Genomic DNA, 21,933 nt, shown 5'->3' with positions numbered 1-21,933 from the left:
CCGCCGGGGGGGGGGGGGGGGGCTGACTCCTGACCCTTTGTGAACACTAGGTGGGCTTGGCACTAAGTTGCTCAGTAGTGGTTTGCATGGACAGAGTGGCCAGAATGGAATGACCACTACTGGAATGTCTGCACTGCAGTGTTTTCTGCTGTTGCTGATTCATTTGTCTCGCCTGACATTATCCATGCTTACCTCCTATTTCTGTTGTTAAAAAACTATTACAAGTCTTACAGTGAAGGAAACTTGGGGTAGCTCTGCTCTGTAACATGCAGATAAACAAACTTCTCCATTTTCCTGTCTCCCATGTGAACTCCAGTGGAAAGGACTTGCCTCTAAGACAGAACCTGTGTACCAGCCGAACATGCACATAGATATAAAAGCCTTGACTGAATTAGTCTTTCAATCCCTCCCGACATTCTGCTTCATCGTAAGTGAAAAGTGTTTAAGATGATGCAAATACAGTACCTCCTCCTGAACTCATCTTTACTATGATGAGGCCTTCTCCAGAACCGAGCTTATCTGCTACTGCGCTGATCACTTCCTTCACAGAGGAAGACACTGGCACCCGGATAGTGGTATAGGTTTGGTCTATACAGTACACCTTAAACAGAACTAAAGAAAAAAAGATTGCACTGTGTGTGCCACGTGTAACAACCACAGAGACTGTACAAATTACTTTCATTTCAGTAACCACTCCTCACAAAGAAACAAATAAAGCAACAATAAATCATGACAGTTTTGATAGCTCCCCATTCCTCAGATGTTCTACAATATGTTTCTGGATAGAAATCTTTCATTTCCCAGAGCTTTTAGTAAACCATGAAGTACTAGTGTTTCAGTATTGCTACATTATTTATGGATACCAATTTAATCTGGCACTTTGTTATGTTCCAGACATTGTAATATTTTAAATCAACACTTCCTTTCAAGAGCCAGGAAAACAGGCTGCAAACTCCCTTAATTACAGGAAAATAATTTTCGTATTTACAAAATAGATTTGAAAATAGTTTTGGGTACAGTCAGAACTTAAATCAAACTGTGTTGCAACCTGGTTTTTACAAGCAAGTATATAACTGCTGAATCAAGAATGCTGTAGACAATAAAGAAAAATACCCTAACAATAAGAATACACTTGAGTGTACAGTACAAATTGGCTCACAGAGTAATACACGAACCCACACCTTTGGCTGCCTAGAAATCAATGATAGTACATTAGCCTGCAAAAAGCAAGGCAGCCCAAAGTGACATGAATTTAAGACAGAAGAAGTTAGCAAAATACTCCTTTAGCTCAGCTGTCAAGCCAAGCCAAGCCAAGCCAAGCAGCCCCTGGGGTTATAGCTGTCCACAGATTTTCAATGTTCAGTGTGATGCCTGCCCTATGAATGAGAAAGGTGCAGACATACGAAAGGGGCAGTTACTGCCTGTCCACACAGACACAAGAAGTAGTACTTGCCTGGCAGCAGCAACTGTTTTGCTCTTTGTAGACCTAGAAGAAACACTGATACGGACAACAGAAGCTGCATGCCTGGCAGGATGTTTGCTGTTCATACGCAGTTACCTCCAGCTATGGAAATGGCTCTTCCGTTGGTTTGATTTATGCCACCAGCTTTCTCAGCTATATTGCATTTTGTTCCCTTGTTTTTACTGTTGTTCACTAGCAAGAGCTATCCTTTAATATCAAACACCTTGAAGCAGAAGCTATCTTCTGTGATGAAGATGCACCAAAACAACCATTGAGAGATTGGCCATAGCAGTTGCAAAGAAATCCTCAGATTTATGAGTTTTAAGGGGCATGTATCTTTGTTTACAATGAACAGATCTCATCAGCAGACCTCAGGATTTTGTTCACATAGTAGTGCTTTAACCTGCCTGAAGTAAAGGACAATATGAAAAGCCAATACAACTGAAAATTATATTCTGATACACTGCTGTAAATTTTCCTTTAATCTCTTCAGAGAATCAAACAATAGCAAGAGGGCAAACCAGCAGATTTTGTTTTCTAGGCTGTGTGCCACGGAGCAGAGATCCATGGCATGATTATCATCTGCTCCACTCCTAGCTCGCAAAGAACAGCTACACGTGTTAGCTCAAACTACGTAGGGGAGACAGAGGCTCAAACATGACCTTCAGCACCCACTATTTATTGCAGTGCCATTACCTGCATAGACACTGTCTGTACTCGTTCTTACCTGTTTTGTTCATTCCCTATTTTAAAGGTTTTCACATCTTCCTCTGAGGAAGCACAGTGTTTGATAGAACAAATAACTAAGGGAAAAGACCAGGAGCACTTCAAACCAATGATGGAGAATGTTGGGATAGCACAAGCAAACAGAGTTTGCTTCAGACCAGGCTTCAAAACTGTAGGTAGGTACTTTTGTTTATTTTTAGACCATTTTTTTGAGAGAGACAAATTTACTGCAAATCTCAGTGGCTGAAGAAGGAACTCACCTTCATCGCTGCCCCTGATAGGCTGGCGTTTCTGTGCTCTGTCATCACTTGTGTTGAACAGCTGCAGAAGAACTTTGTGCTGAAAATGAATCATCAGGATTCACATTAATGCAAAAAGAAACATTATGGGGTAGACATGAACTACAATAGATTTATCAATGGCAGGAAAAAGAGTAGCAATGCAAAATTTGTCACTTAATGTTAAAAGCTATTTCTCAATGTGTTGTTTTAATATATCCATGATTACTAAAGAGAAGATGGATTTGCCGTGCTAAAGCTTTTACTTTAGAAAATGGACAAATAAATTATCTTACCTTCTTTTGTGGTGCTTTAGGTTCTTCAGAACTATAAAAAGGTAAAGCATAGAATATACAATTAAATATTACCTGGAAGATTTTGTGTACAAAATCACCTACAGAACATGGACCACTTGTCAAGCTACAATATCAACATATTCATGTTTGCATATATGAAAAGACTAGATGATACCATAGTTAATCTATGACCAAGGCAGGGAAAATACAATACAAAATCCATGTAAGCATGAAATAAGCATCCAGTTTAGTTTTAATGATGTGTACATAATTTCTTATTCCTTCTGTCAACCTTTTAATGAGAGTTTGGTGTTTGCAAGAATGATGTGGAAAGAGAGGGCCATAGACATTCATCCAAACAAGTTTGCATGCAAACATTCAGTCTTGTATGACTGGGTGCCATTCATAGAATGGATTTTTAATGGATATAAGCAATAAATATTCTTCATCTATTTACTGAGAAAAAGGGCGGGGGGGGGGGAAGAAGTAAAAACTGTGCTTACACTTGCTTTACAATTTTCTCTAGCTCTGGAAGTTGTTCCTTTAGTGCTGCAATCATTCTAGTATCATCTGATACAGATACATAAAATTCCTGTAAATGATACAGAATAGTCTTTAAATAACTATAGGGGTAAATGAACAGTACTCAGGATAGAGGATTATGAGATGACATCTGATAGCTTAATGATTATGAAGAATGATAATCTGCACAGAGGAACACATGCTGGGCCCAACCCTCTATTACTTCTACTTGTTTATCTCCAGCTGATTTAAAGCAAGAGTTACACATGCAGAAGGGCAGCCTGATGAAGCTCCTTAGCTCGCTGTGTAACCACTGACTGCTTGTGCAAAAACTGCATTTTCAGACTATCAAGGATAAAGACTATAAAATTCACAAATATTCTGGCATGATAGTTTTTTTTTACTCACTGCTGTTGTAGTCCTTAGAGGTTCATTTGCTACTGAGTTGTTGACTCTCAGCTACCCCAGTACGCTACAATATTACCCTCTTTTAAACCCTACTCAAACCTCTTCCTGCCACACCTACATAAAACTGACCCAAAGAAGGATCTATGTGCTTGCAACTAGTAATTGTTCTTTAATTTTAACTTCTGGACTAACGCAAGACATTATGTCTCTCTCCAAAGCCTGTCTATTGTGAAAAGTTTTCCCATGTGGGCTTGCTATATGTCTGTCATACTTAAGGCCCCTCTCTATTCCCCTCTGCTAACTCTTACCTTAGATTCAGTTTTAAGCTCTTTGGGGCAAGAATTTCCATTCAGCCAACAACGTATGGCATTGTGTTCCATAAAAACAATACATAATAATAACAGCAATCACAGAAACTTAACATGACATTGGCAGTGCATTTTATCATAGAAATACAAGGATATGGCACTTATCACAAAGACCTTACAACCAATGTCTGAGGAATTAAATGATTTTAAGGGATCAGAAGGGTTCTGAAGACAAAGATCTTAAGTTCCAATAGCTGCAGTACAGCTTTCATTCAAATGGAAAGGATTTTGGTTTTGTAGAGTGAGAACGCTCCAGCTCCTTGCTGGCACACCTCAGGCACGCATAAACAGCCCCCCAGTTCAAACTGTAGAGCCTCTGAACTGTTCACAAAAAAATACTAAAAAAAGCAAATTCATCTATTGCGATAAAGCAATCTACCCATGCAGAGCTTTGAAAGGGGTCTGCAACTTCAGCAGATATTTTCAGAGGTCCAGAGGTTGACAATGGTTCAAGCACTGTTGTAGTGTGCATACTGCCTGCAGCTAAAACTGAGAAAACAGAGTTATGAGTTTGCACTTTGAAATAACCTACTTCTCTTTAGTTCATAACAGAATTCTACAGACCAGGAACAGTGAGCTTTCAGCTTATCTTGCTTGGTAGGTACTTTTCAGTACAATAATACAATGATTCCTTTATACCTCCAAAAAGGCCATTGCTGCTTCATCTTCTTGTAGTAAATCTCCATATAAAGCAGCCCACTGCAGAACCAGTCGAATGACTCGCCTTTTATTGTTGAGGGCATAATCCATTTTCTCCTGCTCTGTACCCTGGGAAGGCTGGGCATGATAGGTGCCACGGTGTCAAGGAAAATGCTCAGTGATTGAAAATATCAAAACCAGTATGCATTCACAAACAACTGACTTCTAGCAAACCATTTTCAGGGTGTGCAAACATAACTTCCCAATACATACTTTTGATTTCTGACTGCCGCTAGCATAAAGACTTGCGAACCTTTCATGTTCATACTAAAAAGTAAAAAGACAGTGAATTCTCTAAAGAGCACAGGAATGATCACAATCCCACCACAGAGACGGTTGCTGTAGGGGAGCAGAACAGAAATGACACTTGGAACAATACAGAAGAGGATTAACCGTGGAGACTGAAGAAGGATATTTCTCCTTGTTCTTCTTTGGAGACAGCTGAAGAAAAAGAAAAATGTCACTTTGTGTTTATTAACAATTCCAGTCTTCCATTTGTGAGGAAGACTACTGGAATGAACCACCAGTGTTATTCCTTTTATTTTTAGAAGTTACTGTAACCTAAGGTGAACCTCAGTCCCATTATGGTAGCGGAACCTGGAAGTTTACAGCCTAGACTGACTACAGAGACATGGAGTAAAATAATAAATTCTGTAGTAGCCTCATTTTACATATGAGGAAATCAGAAGTTTCTACTCTATCAAATAAAGCATATTTGGGACACAATACTTTGTGATAGTTATTTTGTGATAAACAATAAGAAAAAATGGGAAACATTTCATTGACCTTTTTCATGATGAATTGTCAACATTACAAAAATATGCAAATAGCAAAAAGGCCAAAAGTAACATTTATCGAAAGGAAAAAACCAAGAAAAAAGTAAAGGCACAATGGGCAATAAACTGGGATAATTTCAGCCTTTAACCTATGCAAAAATGAAGACAAATCCCCAGCAGAAACAGGATATGACAATTTGTGTGCCTACTTCTCACTGATCAGAGGTTAACAATATATATTTAAACTGTTTCCCAATAAACTGATGGCTAAATGTGAAGTAAGCACAGAATGAGTGCAGTTACATCTTCAACTTTTCTTCCTGGATACCAAAATTCTGATTCTGGACTGTCATGAATAACACTATTCCCAATTATATAGCAATTTAGTATTAAAATACTGACACACTTTCACTCACAGCGAAGTCCAGCATCCTTTCAAGGTGCGCTTTCAGTTGCTCTAACAAAAGATTTTAAAATATTAATTAGAAAATTAAAATATTAATTAGAAATCAAAATTATCTAAGATATTTATTTTAAGCGTCTCATTTAGAAGCATTTCTCTAACAAATACTAATAAAATATAACGGGAAAAAGTATCTATTAACTCACACTTTCCAAATGATCCTCCTGCCCAAAACCCCCTGCAGAGATTTGACGTGCTACAAGGGTTACTGGGGCGCTCATTTGATTGATAAACTTTTAGAAATCTGCATTTTAATTTCATTTGGAAAGGTTTAAAATGACTAGAGAACTAAACATGTCAGTACATTTATGGGAGTAAATAAATCAAAGGGTCGTAAGAAGTAAATAATATATTGTAAGCTATGTGCTGTAATGTCTCAGGGAGCAAGTCAATTCTACTGAGTCATTTTTCTCATGCCATTTTTACCTTTCAAACACTGTAATTATTTCATGTATTTGTACTTTCTTATTAACTGACTCACCACAGGCACTCGTAATTTTTCTGTATTTTTACTGCTCATTTATATTAATTGCTCTTTTATTAACATTATCACAGGGAAAGTCAATGAAGGGTTCTCCCATTTTTACGGGACCTACAGGATGCAGCTTCACTGCAGACTGCAATCAGAAGTAAAATATCATGTATACTAACATGGTTAGAGTTCAATATATATATTTCTAATTATGTCTAGCATATGCTAGGAAATGGAAGCAATTCAGAAGTCTCTTCTTCCCTGTGTGGGAACACTTAACCATATCAGGAGCTGTGCAAAATCAGCACTCATTACTACAGTAGAACGCAAAACATTTTGCTGGCGTGATGGTAAAGGAGGTTCACAAAACATTCACACAGAAACATGCTAAAGGACTATCACCTACAGAGAGCAAAGGAGGAGTTTATTTTATTTTATTTTGTCCCGAAACCAAGACAATAAGTATTTAGACAGCGGTCCTTTAAAGATGCACACCTGCACACACGCTCACACACTTGCACTATCCCAAGTGAACTTTTGGAGGTGCTACTTGATTTCAAGTTTTCTTTTGGGCTTTGTCCTGCCTCCCTCTGACAAGCTGTAGCTCTGAGAATTTGTCCATTTCCATCTCTGTGAAGAAGAGAGGGAAACAGGGGCCTTGGTCCAACACACAGAACTAATGTCCTGATCCAGGACAGCGGAGCATGCTCTTTGCTTCCCTATGAAAAAGAAGTATGTGATTTTTTTCTTAATATTGCAGGATCCATATACTTTAATGACTAAAAAAGAGTGGTGTGCCAAGGGACAGCACAGTATAAGCACTGAATCTGCAGCAGGCAATAATGTTACTTAGCCAAAATGGTGCACCCGTCCATTCCTTTCAGAATTAAAGAACTTACAGAAGACAAAACGCTGCTGTAAAAGAAGTGAAAACCCAAATAATTTGTAGCCTGTACTATGCTTGAAAGCACTACAGTGGTCTAGCTCTACTCATACTTGCATGCTGCCAGCTAAAATAGTACCCTAAGTGGGTGCAGGAAAATAGACTTGTATTGATTCAAAATTGGGAGCTGGAGTAAAAACAGTGTCTCTGACTCAATCACCTTTCTTCTTTTTCTGTTTTAATTTCCTCACTGAGCATAACTAATCTCTTCTTAGACTCACAGCACAGGCAAACATTTTTGTAGAGTGAATTCAGCTCTAGGAAAAGCTGACACTAAAGCAGTGGGATACCAGTTACTTCCAGCCCTCCTCCTCCTCTCTGAAAAGAATTAGCGTGATGCCTGCCATGACCCACTTAAGACCATGGTCTTAGCCTCCTCTCCAGAATAGATTTCATCACCAGTGAATATGTATACATAAGTGACACGATCACTTTGATCTTCAGAAAAGCTTTTCCCCTATAATCAGGTACATTTTGCTTATGCATCTGATTTTCCCAGTTACTGGATATCAGAGGTATACTATTATAACTGAGGATAGACAAGCCTGAGTCTCAAATGGACTGATTGAATAATATCAGCTAGATAAATCAGAAAAAAAAAACCCCACCATAAAAAGTGCTGCCCTTTTCTTCACCTTGCAAAGCTGTCAGCAACAGCATTTCATAATACTTTTGATATCCAAAACTATGTGGTTTTGGAAAATGAGTTTGTTTCAGGTGTACGAACAATTTTCTGCAGACCAGTTTTATGGGTCCAAAGGTTTTCAAAACAATTACTGTCCTTGCTAGGAGTAACACAAATGGATTCTCAAGCTTGCCAGACAAGGACACGATGCTCTATTTTGTGATTTCAGGGTGTTAGCTTTCCCAGATGTCACTCGCCCCGCTGAGCTTCAAGTAAAGCACACTTTCATACCAATCTGATTCTAAAAAACATAAATACGGAATTGAAGTTATTATACCCCGTCAGAATTCTGTAAAACAGAAAACATTATATGTTTATTTAATGCTCCTAGTCACTTGATAGCTTCAAGTCACTGTGCACAACGAAAACTCAACAGCTCCCCAAACTAAATGACTTGCCAGTAACTGACTGATGGACGTTTCACAGACTCCTCCTGTAAAACATGCAGACAGTACGAGAATCACCTCCAGCTCTCGATGCTATCCACTGTAAGCTTTCATCTCCTGGGTATTTGCATGCAATTGAAGTTTCCTGCAGTTTGTTAACATAGACTATTATTATAGATTATTATTATTTTTATTAGTAACTATTATGACAGCACCTAGGAACTACTTACTCATTATTTTACCGGTTTAGGCACCCTTTTGCTTGAGGCAGTTTGCAGCTTGTAATCTATAAAGTGGACCTTTGAAATCACCAAAACATAATGATCTTAACGTTAAAATCTAGATGCTGTAGTTCAGCAAAAACCAAGAAAGACAGAAAGGATACAGGAAGGGTAATCCAAACTTTTATGTAATTTCACTTATCTGGTGGAGGGACAGTACATTTCTTTCCCTTGGAATAGTAATCAGCACAGGAAAGATACAGTTTTCATGCTCCAGGACTGTATCTCATCATGGGTATACGCTATCCATTTCAGAGCTGTTGAGCTATGGACAGCTGTTAGTCAGACACTGAGAACCCACCCACAAGGCACAGCCTCCATGAGACATGATGTATTTCTTGAGAGAGAGAAGCTTCAGTCTCATCACCGATAGGAACAGCTGTTAAAGGGATGTAACTTTTCCCTTACAAAAGGATATTGTGCCATCAAGGTTGGGCAGAGCTGACTATTTGGCATAAAAACACAGTGCATCATAATAAAATCATTTAAAACAGAATCTGTGAAAAGAGAAGAAAGGAAACAGTCAATTAAGCCCCTGCAAATAGCTTGGGGATCACAAGGATGAGTTTTCTTTCAGCTAAAATATCTTATTAGCCCTCTGCAGATAATAAAGGGGTCTTCTTGCATTTTGTTTGTAGGCATTAAGTATGAAAATGCGGAATGAACCAATATGAGCTGAAATATTAAGCTTTTATTCTTGTCTGCATTAATTTTATTGCACTTATGCTAACAGGCATTTGCCTGTGTCAAAGGGAAATTTGGCACAGCAAAAAAAACCCCATGTGTGCTAAAGTGAAATGTTTAAATGTTTGGATATACTTCTCTACAAGTGTAGAGGTCTTAGCATAAGAAGAATCAGGCCTGCCACACCTGGGTGCCTAAGAAATGCTGCTGCATTTGTCTTTAGGGAACTACAATACCAGACAGCACATTTAGTATATGCTACACAGGAGAAAGCAAATAATTTAATTCCTTTCTGATTTCCTAGCAATGAGCAGAAGGCCTAAAAGAGGTAAAAGGACAGTCAAATATCTGGTGTTATTTTGATTCAAAAGTATCACAGCTGCTACATTTACATTAAAAGATATATGAACAATATGATTGACATTTTCTCTGGCAAAAAATAGCAAGATTTTTTTCTGTTAAAATGATCTGTGGTAGCTCTGGTGTAAATCCCAGTTTGCTTTATCTTTGTATTTGTGACAACAAGAAAGATTTATAAAGCCTGGCTGCAGAGGCCAGAATAATTTTGGCAGTGAGAATAAACTTTATTTTACTTTTAAACTATGCAAGTCTTATACGGAATCATTGAGAAACAATAAACACAATACCCTGGGGTATCATTTCGACAGTGCAACTTTGGAGGTAAGAGAAACATTTAAAAACTATGTAAGTAAGGGATGTCAGAAAAAATATGGTGAGATAACTGTGTAACGTAATATTACATCATTGCTTCCGCTGTAATTCATACATGAAAATATCTCTCAGTTGACAAAACTCACCTCTGGAAGGGTGGGACTTTTTCTTTGCATAATATCCAGATTTTAACTGTTCTTAAATTAAAGGAATGCATAAACTAAAAATTTGATTTTCCAGCACTCTGAACTTCTATATCCTAAAAATAGCTTTGCTTGTGAATTGTGACATTTTGTATCCCATTAGGATATAGGTATAATCTTGTCATTGGATGTTTTGGGGAAAAGTTTTAAAAGATTTAAAAAATAATTCATTTTAGAAAAAGGTATAATACATGCATACTATGAATAGTAAACTTGTGATTATATACTTGCAGGCTTAAAGAACAATGTTCTGCTTGTAATCCTAATAAACAGGTATCTATGAAAAGGATAAATTTTTTTCTTAAAAATGGTTAAAGCACACAGTGTAAAAGGATTTCTGTAATCTTTCAATTCTTCCACCATTTATGGTCCACTATACAGGTTTCTCCAATACTATGAGGTTAGTAACAGATTAACTGGATTTAAGAACACCTTTGAATATATACTTCTTAGACATCTGCAATGTAAAAAGAACTTGCTAAAGCAATATTATGTAGCTTAATATAAAGGTCTCTGCATTACTTTATCACAATTAGGAGGAATTTTTTGTGCCTGACTCTTTTTAAAATAATAGTAAGTCACCAAATACCTATATCCCTAGATGTAAATTCTCTGTTCTCTTTACATTAATGAAAAGCAGCCTGTTAAGTGCAGCTGCAGCAACCTGCATTCTTGGGACTTGGCCCATGATGTGCTGAGTTCTTCTCTTTTGAGTAACAATTCTTCAATCCCTGCACATGGGAAAGTATCACAAACAAGTAATTTAAACTGTGATACTTTAAATGTGATATGGATATGAAAATTAGGGAATACTTATACTAGCATAACGCAATGGCTGGACGTATCAAGCCAGTTCACATTAAGTGACATCCAGAACAAGAACTATGAGTACCATTATCATCGGGTGCTAATGCATGCTCTGTCCTAGCCTAATTGAAGTTGTGCCTAATTAAAGTCATGACTAGTGGTCTGGCACCTTTTGAGATTTTGCTGTTCTACTCTGAACTGAAAGTACAAATACAACAGAGCAGGCTAGGAGGAGTGGATTGTCATCTTTAATTCTGGATTTCCTAGGTTTTCTGGGGGTTGTTTCAGAGCAGTGGATAGTTCTTATTCTGGGAAAAACTACCACTAGCTGCTTTTCAAAGCATCACATTGCGGTGTTCCCCCAGCAAGACCATCTTATGCAGTAATAACAACACAGCCTTCGTCATGTAGATACCTGTTGCTTCATTTAAAGTTGCTTCAGGGCGCATAGTTTCTAGAAAATGCTCTAAAATTTTCTCTGGGGTTCCTGACATCACGATATACCTGAGGGAGGGAAAGGAGCAGTTAAGTGTCTCATCGGCAAAACAGCTAATCAAGAAACAGTTGTGTACCAGTGAGAAGACCAGGACTGACGAGTGCCAGGGTACAAATACCTGCTCTGACCAGAATCTCTGTGTGGCTTAGGACAAAACCACTCACAATCTTTGTTGGCTTCCCCCCTGTAAAATGGGAGCAATAAATCTCTCCACCCTACCCAGGGGGTATGAGATGACAGACAGCCCCCTCCCCGCACAAGTACTCCAGTATAACACCACCACAGTTACACCGCAATCAGCAGAGCTGCACTGGTGCAAACCTGGGGAAGTGCAATCAGAAATGCTTCTCCACTGAGGATAAAGATCCCAGTATTGATAGCAATTCGCAGTCATTAGAGGGTCTTAACAGACTTACTATGAGCAAGAAATGAGAACTGATGTGTGTCAGTGTCAGAGCAAGGAAACAATTTCCTTCAGCATCACTGACAGGGGTTGGTCTGAGAAGACGGGGGCAGATAATGAAATAGCACACTGTATCTTCAAATTTGTGCAATGCCTTAGGTAGCTGAAGTAAGTAAGTTTTTCAAGTGGATAAACTTAGGATTGTACCATTTCCTGGAGTAAATTTAGGGAGGTGAGAGAACTAGTGCAATAGTCAGGTTTTTCTGCTTCATGCAAAAACACTGGCAAGATTTTAAGTACCAGCAGAGTATCATAGGATATTGCTAAACTTGTCCTGTAGTCTTTTTTTTCTTTCCTTGCAGATCGGATTTTTTTATCTTTCCCTCCTTTCTTTCAATCTTTGCATCTTTTTTTCTTTTTTTTGGAATCCAACTGATAAAGTATGAAACTTTAAAAAAAAAAAAAAAAAAGAACGAAAAAACCCCGAGAAGTGAAGATACTCTGCTCCTGCTGAGAAATAAGTGGTGGAGCTGAGCTCCTGGGAGCTCCTCCTCACTTTGAGTACTGACCGTCACAGTTCTTTTACCTGCCAACCCCTTTGGAAGAACTGTATTGATGTCCCAAGAACACAAACACTTGTTAAGCCAGTGCACATTCTTGCAGAGATACTAACCAAGAATCTAAGTGAGTGAAGCAGAGAAATCACAGGTTGCTGTACTCTGAATATGAAAGTGAAAATGAACAGTGAAGTGACTTGCAGGGCTGCTGAATTCATCCTACATGAGTGTGATCACCCATAAAGAGTTAGATCTTGGGAGTGAGAACTTCAGAGCTAGTCCTTCGAAGCAAAACTGTCACTGTTTGAAAGCATGGCTCAGGGAGCTACGTAGGAGCTCTGCCTCCTCAGCAGAGGAGGCAGTAGAATACAAACTGCAACTGCGAGGATCTGCTCCCAAAGTGAAGTTTTCCCCAAGACTAAGATGAAGAAAATGAGTTTCTTGGTTGACTGAGTATCTCAGGGAACACCTTTGGGATGCAGAACATTTCTCTAGTGCAAATGCTATGTACCTGCTTAGGGAGCAAAGCCCGAAGGGCAGCTCATCTGAAGAGATATCAGAGATATAAGCTACCCAATTAAGAGCAAAGCAGCAAGCATTTAAGAAGAGGTCCCTGTTAAGCTTCTTTTCTGGCCACAGTGATTTTCAAAATTACTAAACACTCAACTAACACATTCCAGTAACACACTCTGGAAATCAGATGTTACTGATGTAACTTTGATTTGGACTCTCAAGCATAATTGTAGCCACTTACTCTATTTACTAACAAAAGAAATGTCATCTTCAAAACCAGTGAACTCACTTCAAAAGATTTTAAACAAAAAGACACTGCCAACACACTATTAATAAAGTAATCTCACTGCTGAAAAGCAGACAGTGAGCTTTCAAGGTAGCTTCCTCTTTTGTGCAGCTTATGTCTATTTGTCATTGTTATCAGCAAAAGCTCCCTTGCTGGCACACTGATGGTACCCAAAAGCTGACCAAATTCATAAAATATTTAGAGAAATGAAATTCTGAGCTTTACCTGAAAATATTCCTGGAATGTAAGCTGTAAAATACAGCCTAACTTAACCAGGGACCATTAATGTCTCTAGCTATTTTTATCAAATTCTGAACAAGAAAATGTTAAATAATACAAATAATGCTGGTGCAAAGAGTTTGCAAGGAAGGTAGTGTTTGAAATATGTTTAAATGAAACTTTCACTTTTGAAAGCATGAAAAATATATCAGATCCAAGATAATGGATTTAAATCTATGACCAAGTTGCTGTGCATTGCAGCTGCTGATGCAAATCCACTGGCTGCAGTCAAGTTCCCCTCATTTAGACAAAGAAACATTTGTTGTAAGAGTACATGTTTTCCTGGTAGCAAAGTTTGTTTTTCTAATAGCTCAAGTGAAAGGTGAAATGGCAGTTTCTGAAATACGTGAAATGTGTATATAAAATACAAGGAATGGTTTATTCAACCCTTCACAGATCTTTACAAATCTTTATATTCAGTTATGCAGATAAAATAGGTATATGAAATCCCAGATCAGATAAAAAATGTACCCAAAATATCTCACAGTAAATTAGCTCTTTCTTTGAGAAAAAGTAATGTCCAGGGTAAAGGATTCAAAACTTCTTGTGCTTATTTTGTTGGATTTGTTCAAACGTTTCTGAAGAAAATTGTGCATCTATTTGCAAATAACATATTTACAAAGCCTTTAGGGGTTTTACCAAAATTTGGAATGATAATAGCCTCACTCTACTCTTATCACAGTAGTATCCAAACAGAATTGTACTTTTTCCCTTTCAGTAAAAAAGTAAAGAAAATATAATGAATATTGGTTATTACAGTCCAAACCTATTCTGTAAGATAAGCTGTGCGACTTTCATTGCATGAGATCTTCATTTTGTATATAAATTGTACCTAGCAAACTCTCATTAGAATCCAGGGCTCAAAATCCAAAATGAAAATATCTGTACTTAACAATAAAACAATGTATTTTCCTCACGTCTTCTACACAGTAGCTCAGCTTAATATGGTTTCAGCATTCTCCATGTGCAGTCTATTTAGAAGCTATTACATGAGATAAGTATTTACAGTGAGATCTTTAGAGAATTATTGTGTAAAAACATAGAACTGGTGTGCTGCTGGAAATTGATATATTATCCACTATGGGGCATGTGATCAGCTGATGATTAAAAAAGAAAACTTTATATGCACTGCATTCTTCCATAGAAAGGGGGAATATGCTATTGTTTGGATAATAATACCATATGAAAAGGTTAATCATTGTCTGACATTTGCACTATTGAATGAAAACATACTTGTGCTGAGGCTGTGAATTTCCTTGATTAGAAACTCTGTTTCCTGCTGGGATCTTCTCCAATACCAAGACATCTTGGTCATGTTCTTTGAGTCTTACTGTATTTGCTTCTACATCCTGCAAGACAAGTTACTTTTAATAAAGTAATTACACCCGATTTGGCTGATTAGTTACTCCGAAAAAGTGCATGACTTTCAAACACAAAAGACTCTGGGGTTGGGTCTTTTCCCCTGTATTTATCTATCTTTATTCTGCTTTTCTCACAGGCAGAATCAAGAGGGAAGCGCTGGCACTGGGGGAAGAGGCAGAGAATTGTGGGAGGGACTAGAGCAAGAACCATGTGAAAAATCTCTGGCTATGGTAAAGGAAAAAAAGTTTGCCAATAAACAGAGCCCTCCTCCCAACCCAAACTTTCCATATGTAGTGTAATCTCTATCCTCACTTACATATGAACATTATTATCTATAATCTGACTTTTCTCTTATTAAAAAAAAAAGAAAATGGCACTTAAAAATGGTAAGTCTTAGCTCAGTAAGCTGTCAGTAAACTTTTCATTTTCTACTACCAGATCATAGTAGAAAAAGAAAAAAAGAAGAATTAAGATAATGTGCATTCAAATAACACAGATGAAAATCAGTAAAACCACGGATTTTGATCTTCTTTGAAGTATCAACCAAAGCTAAATCAGTTGGGAGTCTCCATGGGCAACCCAACCTTATTGCCAATGGGATCCTCGTTCCCTTTTATACAGTAAGCACAATCTTATGTCATTTTTTTAGCACAGTACTCTGTCTGGACTGGTTTTATTGTTGCAATACTGGGCATGTATACATTCAAATACAGGATGATACTGGTTTTGACTTCCTATATTATGAATGATCACAAAACAGCCTGTATTTACAGAATTACAGCTGGACTTTGGAACATATTTGCCCTAACTTGAATAACTGTAGAATTAGTCTGGGAATATCTTTCTAGAGCTCTCTGATAAAGACATCGTGTATTTACCTGTAGCTTATTTACCTTGCCACTTGATTCTGCCTTGAATCTATTGAGTTTAAGGCACCTGACACTGACCTATCTGGAAGAACGTGTGATCTTGTTTTATTCAATATTTGGATGGAAGACCACCCAGAAATCCTGGATAGCTTAAGGAAAAACTAAGCACTTGGCAAATTCTAGAACACAGAAATGTGAGAGACAAAAGGTTCCATTTGGTCCCATTTTCATGGCTGAGCTAGGAACAGAAAAAGAGGAAAGATGATTAATATATAATGATTACCTGATCTTCTAGACTGTCGCATCTCTGTTCTGCAACTGGGGACACTTCAAACAAGGTTATCAATATCAATATATCCATAGAAATAAGACAGACTCTAGAAAAATTTGCTAGTTCTGATATCACGCTGTCGGGGCGGCCCTTTCCACTCTTACCCTAAGGATCCTGTTGAAGTCCTCCTTGTCTACTCTCAAGAAGTGGCAGTTATCTTCACGCAGAACAATGGATGCTGCTCTGGGAGCATCATTCACAAGCGCTAACTTGCCAAAATCATCTCCTTCGTGTAGAGTACATACCACACCCTGCACACAGCAAAACATTTACATGCAGAAACCCATCATTACTCTGGATTCTATTGAGAATCCTTGTACAAACACCGGACTTCACAATCAAATACCAAAACAAATCTATTTGGCAGGAAATCAACAGCCAAAATAATGACTAGGAAACAATACTTGATAGCTGGTTATTACTATTACTAAAGAAAGGCAAGAATAGAAAAGAATTGGCTTGTTCTCTGAAATTACATTCAGCTTGAAGGACTCTTCTAGCCCTGCTGAAGACAGAAAGTTGTTGAGTTGTTTTCTTTTTATTTAGAGAGGCCCTAAAAAATAAGATCAAGTTTGCAGAAATAACATATAACACAACATCTTCAGCTGGTGTAAATCATCAGTGCTCCATTTACTCCAATTGATAGTAACAGAGGATCTGGCCCACCCAGTGATGTAAAAAATGTAGCTAAATATGGGTTACTTAGGAACAGAGTTAGCACCAGGGCCTCTGTGCTAGATTTTGGTGAAATGCTTGGTGTTCAGAATGGAGAATTCTCAGTCACTGAATGAGAAATCAATAGGGAAGTAGGGATTTTTAAAGACTCAAGGGATTGCTGTGTACCAAAGTCCTATTTTTTGCCTTGAAAAATCTCTCTTATAAACAGGAAATTTAATAGACATGCTTTTCAGTCTATAGCTTAACTAAAATGAAGAGCTGGCATAAATTTAGGAGGGGTTCACCCAACCTGAGAATCACTAGTCACAAAGCAGTACTTCTGTCAAACATGCCTGGCATGCGTGAGAAAAGTTAGTCATACAAATGCAAAAGAATATGGTGGTAAAGGAACAGGGCAAAAACCCCTATGAGACTGAAGTCTGGCAATTCACCAAATTCCAGCAAATGACTTTGTCCTAAAGATACTGATATAACTCTGCTGAATTATATTCAGAAATTGTGTAATATATCCTGAAATTATACAGCAATCAACTGGAAGTGTAATCAGTGAAACCACTGGATCATTTCTTAATAAAATTACATTCAATTTCTTTCCTCAGACAATGCAATTTTGCTCTAAATTAAACTGTATTCCGTCAAAGTTTACTCTTACAATTTCAATAATAAGAATCATATAAAAAGTTTTCTGAAAAAAATACCTTGCCATAAATGACTACGTTTACTGATCCCTTTAGGATAATGTACCAAGAAGTACCTTCTTCTCCCTGATTAAATACTACAAGAGAGAGAAAAGATTTTATGGTGAGAATATAGTTATTCAAAATATAAATGGGCCAGATTCTGCACTCAATAAAATTCAAGTTAACTCTACTGCAGTCATATTAATGTCTACCTTGAAAAAGGGCATACTATGATTTTAAAAGCAATTGCCTTCAGATTTTAGAAAAAAAACCCCACACCCATATAGCAGTTATTTTATTACACTGATGTGAAAGTTGCTTTTATTTTCCACGACAATTGCAACAACTTCTTTATCGATACATGTCAGGTTACCAATTACTAATCAGCACACAGATTTGGATCTCTCTAGTAACACCATGTTCCAACCCAATTCTCTAGTGGCTGTGAATTTGCTAAAACTTCTCCGTATAAACAGGTTTGAGTAATCTAACATTTTAAATCCTTTATTTTGTGCAGCAAGATTTTTTTTAATACAAGGATAATATTAAAATACATTTTAAATAGAGATTGGTCCAACCCAAACTTCTAGATAAAAACACACCCAAACTGTATGTGATACATATATCCAACCAAGGATATAGAATTAATTTTGGTACTGTCCCTGCAATCGGTAACAGACTAAGCCAACCCCTACTACCCCAGGTTTTAAACACTGAGTGCCAGTCAAGTTTGAAGAGTGCATCCAAGTTTTGCTCTTGTCATTTAAACATTAAGAATTTAAATGTCCATGCCACAGATGAGAAAGAAGATCTGACAGGACTCCATTTACTTACAGACCGTTCCTGCTTTGGGATGTGACTCAAAAATGAGGACACCTGCTAATTCTCGCTTTACCTTAAAATAAAGAGAAAGAAATTACAGTTTTTATATGTATCTTATTATTCCTGGTGAGAGGAAGCCACATAATATACCCAAGTCGCTGCTTTCCTTCCCTCTGCATCATTCAGCACTCATTCAGAGTCACACAGCCAGACAATGGTCTGCTTCACTTGATGTCTTATTTCCTACTGATTGGCTTTACAGAACATGAGCCTCTACATTTCCTGGCTCCAAATGGCTCAGACAAGGGCATCTTTAAAATACAGGTCTCCACGTCTTTCTTCATACATACACGTGAAACCATCATTAACAATTAACACTAACATGATGAAAAGTTTCAACTGGTAATAGCTAATCTATTAGCTATTAAGAAGATAGCTAGCAATTGTCAATTACTCCATGGGGCTCTGCCGTACTCCTGTTCTTCTCTGAGAAATCAGTACTGTTCCCCTTATTGACGTAAGTCTGGCCACTTCTGCTGTGTTAAGCTGTGAGGCACAGCCATCTGGACCTGCTGAGGCCCCTCTCCACCTGACAGCTTCCCAGGCAAATCATCCAGCTCACTACCTCTTCCAGGAGCTGGAGAATGTGACACTGCCCTTGGTGTCAGCCTGCTTCTCATTGCATTTGTATTGCTCTGGTGTGATTAGCTCTTACAACTGACTGGGCAGTTGCCTGTAGTGAGTCACTGTTTACAACTGCTTTTTCTCACTGTAAACATTGTTAGTGTTACTTTCACAAAATAGTAGCAGCACTGGGAACCTCATATTATCCTGAGTTTTCCTATGTGCTTTTTCTTACAACCGCAAGTCTTCAAGGACTTGGAGGCCAATTTCCAAGCAGTGGGATTCTTGTTTTCAGAGGATGTCAGCTGGTGACAATCCATGTTTCAGAGGTACTACCATGTAACTTGACCGTGCCAAATACAGATCAAAAGCTGGATCCAACATATATTTAGTAGTAGCAGTTTCACACCTTTCTCCCAACTGTTTGAATTGAAAAAATTTTTAGTCCATGAAATAAAACTTGGGGAGGAACTCTCAAATTCTGGACACAATCCAGATGAGGGTCTGGTGGCTGCATCTCCTAAGATGGGTGGACAAATTCAGGCTCTGATGTCCTAAAGGAACCCACCAAACCTTTGCTCAGGCACCAAGCATAAACATATCACACCAGCCACCTCTCCCACAACTCCTTCCTGACAGCCAGTGCAAAGCACTCCCTGTTTGCAATCTGGAGAAGAGGAGGGATAAATAGAGGTTTTGGACAGGTTTTTTTAGTACACTGACCAGTGAACGCGCCCACAGGCCTGTGACTTCTATAACAAGTAGCTCACCAAACTCTTTTATAACCTCTGCCTGAAGGCAATGACGCTTTCATAAGGACAGGAAAACAACCCCATCAGCACTGTTCTGCACACCGTAGAGAGCGTTCCTATCCCTGTATGTCCTCAGATGTCTTCTCAGTTGTTCCAGTCATTTGCCTCTGCAGTGAATGAATCCTCTTCATGAAGCCAAGAATCCAATTTGTTTTTAACACTGTATTATATAATTGTTTTTCATTCATACATTAACTTCACAGGCTTCTCTAGCAGGGATTAGTTCACCACCATGTGACTTGTGTTTTATCCATTTTACTTCCTGCTGCTCATGGCATATCTAGAAAACCTCAGGAATTACTGCCTTGCTTAAAATGCATAAACATTCCATTTGCTTTCAAGTCAATTGACCATTAATCTTCTGGTTCATAGGAGCAATGCTGTCTGTTGCTTCTCTGAAGATTTCCTCTAAGCTAGTCATGGTTTCTGTCCTCTGCTTTAGTTCACGCTGCACATAATAGGCTGGCATTTCCAAATTCTTACTGAAAACATGGAATCAACTGCACTTCTTCAAAATGCCAAGTATTTCTTGTGGTTTGCATCGTTTGCCATACTTGTTCTATATGCTATTTGTTGTGGATTCTAACCTGAAGTCTGAATTTCTTCTGTGCTGGAAATATTTTCTGTTTCAGATTTTTTTGTTCTGGGTTATGTCTGTAGTATCAAGAGTGTTCTTCACTCCCTCTCGGTATCTGTCTATCTTGGGTAGTTTATTTTGTTTGATTTGAAAAAGGTCATTTCTGGATCTTACAGAAGTCTGTCTTTAAATACTTTTTTCCTACATCCCAGAGACACTTAAGGATTTTGGCTGGCTGTTCCCTCTTAATTCAGTTACCAACTCTGGATGCACATTCTTTTTGAAAAACACGGCTCAGGTGTTATATGTTTGCATGGAGTACTATCTTTCTGTAATGTAGCTTCATAATTAGCTGCATCTGTCCAAATTAGCTGAGAACTATTGAAAATATCAAGAGCTTCCAAAGAAGCTGCTTTCTGACTGGCTTCCTTTTTCTGAAAGCACCCACATCTTGCTGCTACCAAGTGAAGTGTATATAGCTTGCTTCAGTTGCCTACACAGTGTGTGAACAATGGTGAGACTTTAAACAGTTGCATTCTCTCCTCCAGGCATTTTCTTCATTTCATTTATTCTTGGTTCTTTCACTGTTCTTGCCCACTCAGAGAGAAGGTGTCTGATGAGGTTTCCTTCACTCAATGACCAAACTCCAAGCAGCCAGCACTGCACAGTACACCTTTCTGCACTGTGTAATTCCTCCTCCTAAATGGTTCAAGCCAAGACTTCTTATAGTTCAGAAATCAGATGTCTACTCTGCAAAATTCAGTAGCACCACAGTCCCAGGTGTCAGGTCAGATCACATGCATCTTAATTTAAACTCAGATATGGACCCAGATGGAGGCACCTGTGCCAAGTGAGTGAGGTAGGGGCTGTGCAGAAACACATGAAAAGAATTATATCTGATATCCAAAAGACAACCTACATCTGCATAGTGTTTGGGTAGTCCTCACAGTTGGGAATAAATTCTTTGCATGGAAAGTGTAAACGGAAAGGGTTGTAGGCAATCCAATTCTAATAAAGCACCAGAAGTCAAAATTCAACCTCCCTTTTGGTCATGACTTATATTTTTAAAAATACTTACTGTGGTAGAAAGATGAGATAAGGCCTTAATGTGAAGAAGTTCTTCATATATAATTTCCAAGTCATCTACAGTTCTCTGGCCAGGCCTATGGAGAGAAGATAAAAAGGACAGCAAAATGCAATAAATGCCCAAAATAAATGCTTCAGAGAGGTACAAAACACCACAAAATGATGTTGTACTGTCTACTGAAGGGTACATCCTCACTAAACAGCGATTGAACGATGGTTCTGGCTGGAGGACTGAAACACACAAAGGATGGAAGGGCTATGAAACCACCTGAATATGACACTGAGCAGCAGCCATGGCAACCACCTTAGAGAGATCCTGATTAGGCAACTTTCCTGATAAAATCAAGTGTTCTACATGTAAAATGGTCAGATAAATCAGAAATGGTACATAAAGATCTGTTCCTTTCAAAAGGACTCCCGAGTGTGG

General features: G+C 38.2%; 1 protein-coding gene across 1 annotated transcript in view; it reads right to left on the bottom strand.

Moving 5' to 3' along the window:
- The window catches only part of RAPGEF4 (Rap guanine nucleotide exchange factor (GEF) 4), a gene marked incomplete at its 5' end in the record, with an annotated part of 44,984 nt that extends 23,401 nt beyond the window's left edge, over window positions 1-21,583 (bottom strand). The window contains 12 exons of the mRNA XM_009576348.1: window positions 466-612; window positions 2,449-2,527; window positions 2,763-2,793; window positions 3,266-3,354; window positions 4,700-4,850; window positions 9,184-9,262; window positions 11,547-11,635; window positions 14,899-15,014; window positions 16,332-16,478; window positions 17,604-17,680; window positions 18,420-18,480; window positions 21,499-21,583. Of these exons, the coding sequence (XP_009574643.1) occupies window positions 466-612; window positions 2,449-2,527; window positions 2,763-2,793; window positions 3,266-3,354; window positions 4,700-4,850; window positions 9,184-9,262; window positions 11,547-11,635; window positions 14,899-15,014; window positions 16,332-16,478; window positions 17,604-17,680; window positions 18,420-18,480; window positions 21,499-21,583 (1,151 nt within the window). The remainder of the gene's footprint in view (window positions 1-465; window positions 613-2,448; window positions 2,528-2,762; window positions 2,794-3,265; window positions 3,355-4,699; window positions 4,851-9,183; window positions 9,263-11,546; window positions 11,636-14,898; window positions 15,015-16,331; window positions 16,479-17,603; window positions 17,681-18,419; window positions 18,481-21,498) is intronic.
- Window positions 21,584-21,933: the final 350 nt, after the last annotated feature.

The sequence above is a fragment of the Fulmarus glacialis genome, unplaced genomic scaffold (assembly GCF_000690835.1).
Source record: "Fulmarus glacialis isolate BGI_N327 unplaced genomic scaffold, ASM69083v1 scaffold37304, whole genome shotgun sequence".
NCBI lineage: Eukaryota > Metazoa > Chordata > Aves > Procellariiformes > Procellariidae > Fulmarus > Fulmarus glacialis.
The sequence above is the reverse complement of the archived record's forward strand: the minus strand, read 5'-3'. Positions and strand labels throughout refer to the sequence as shown.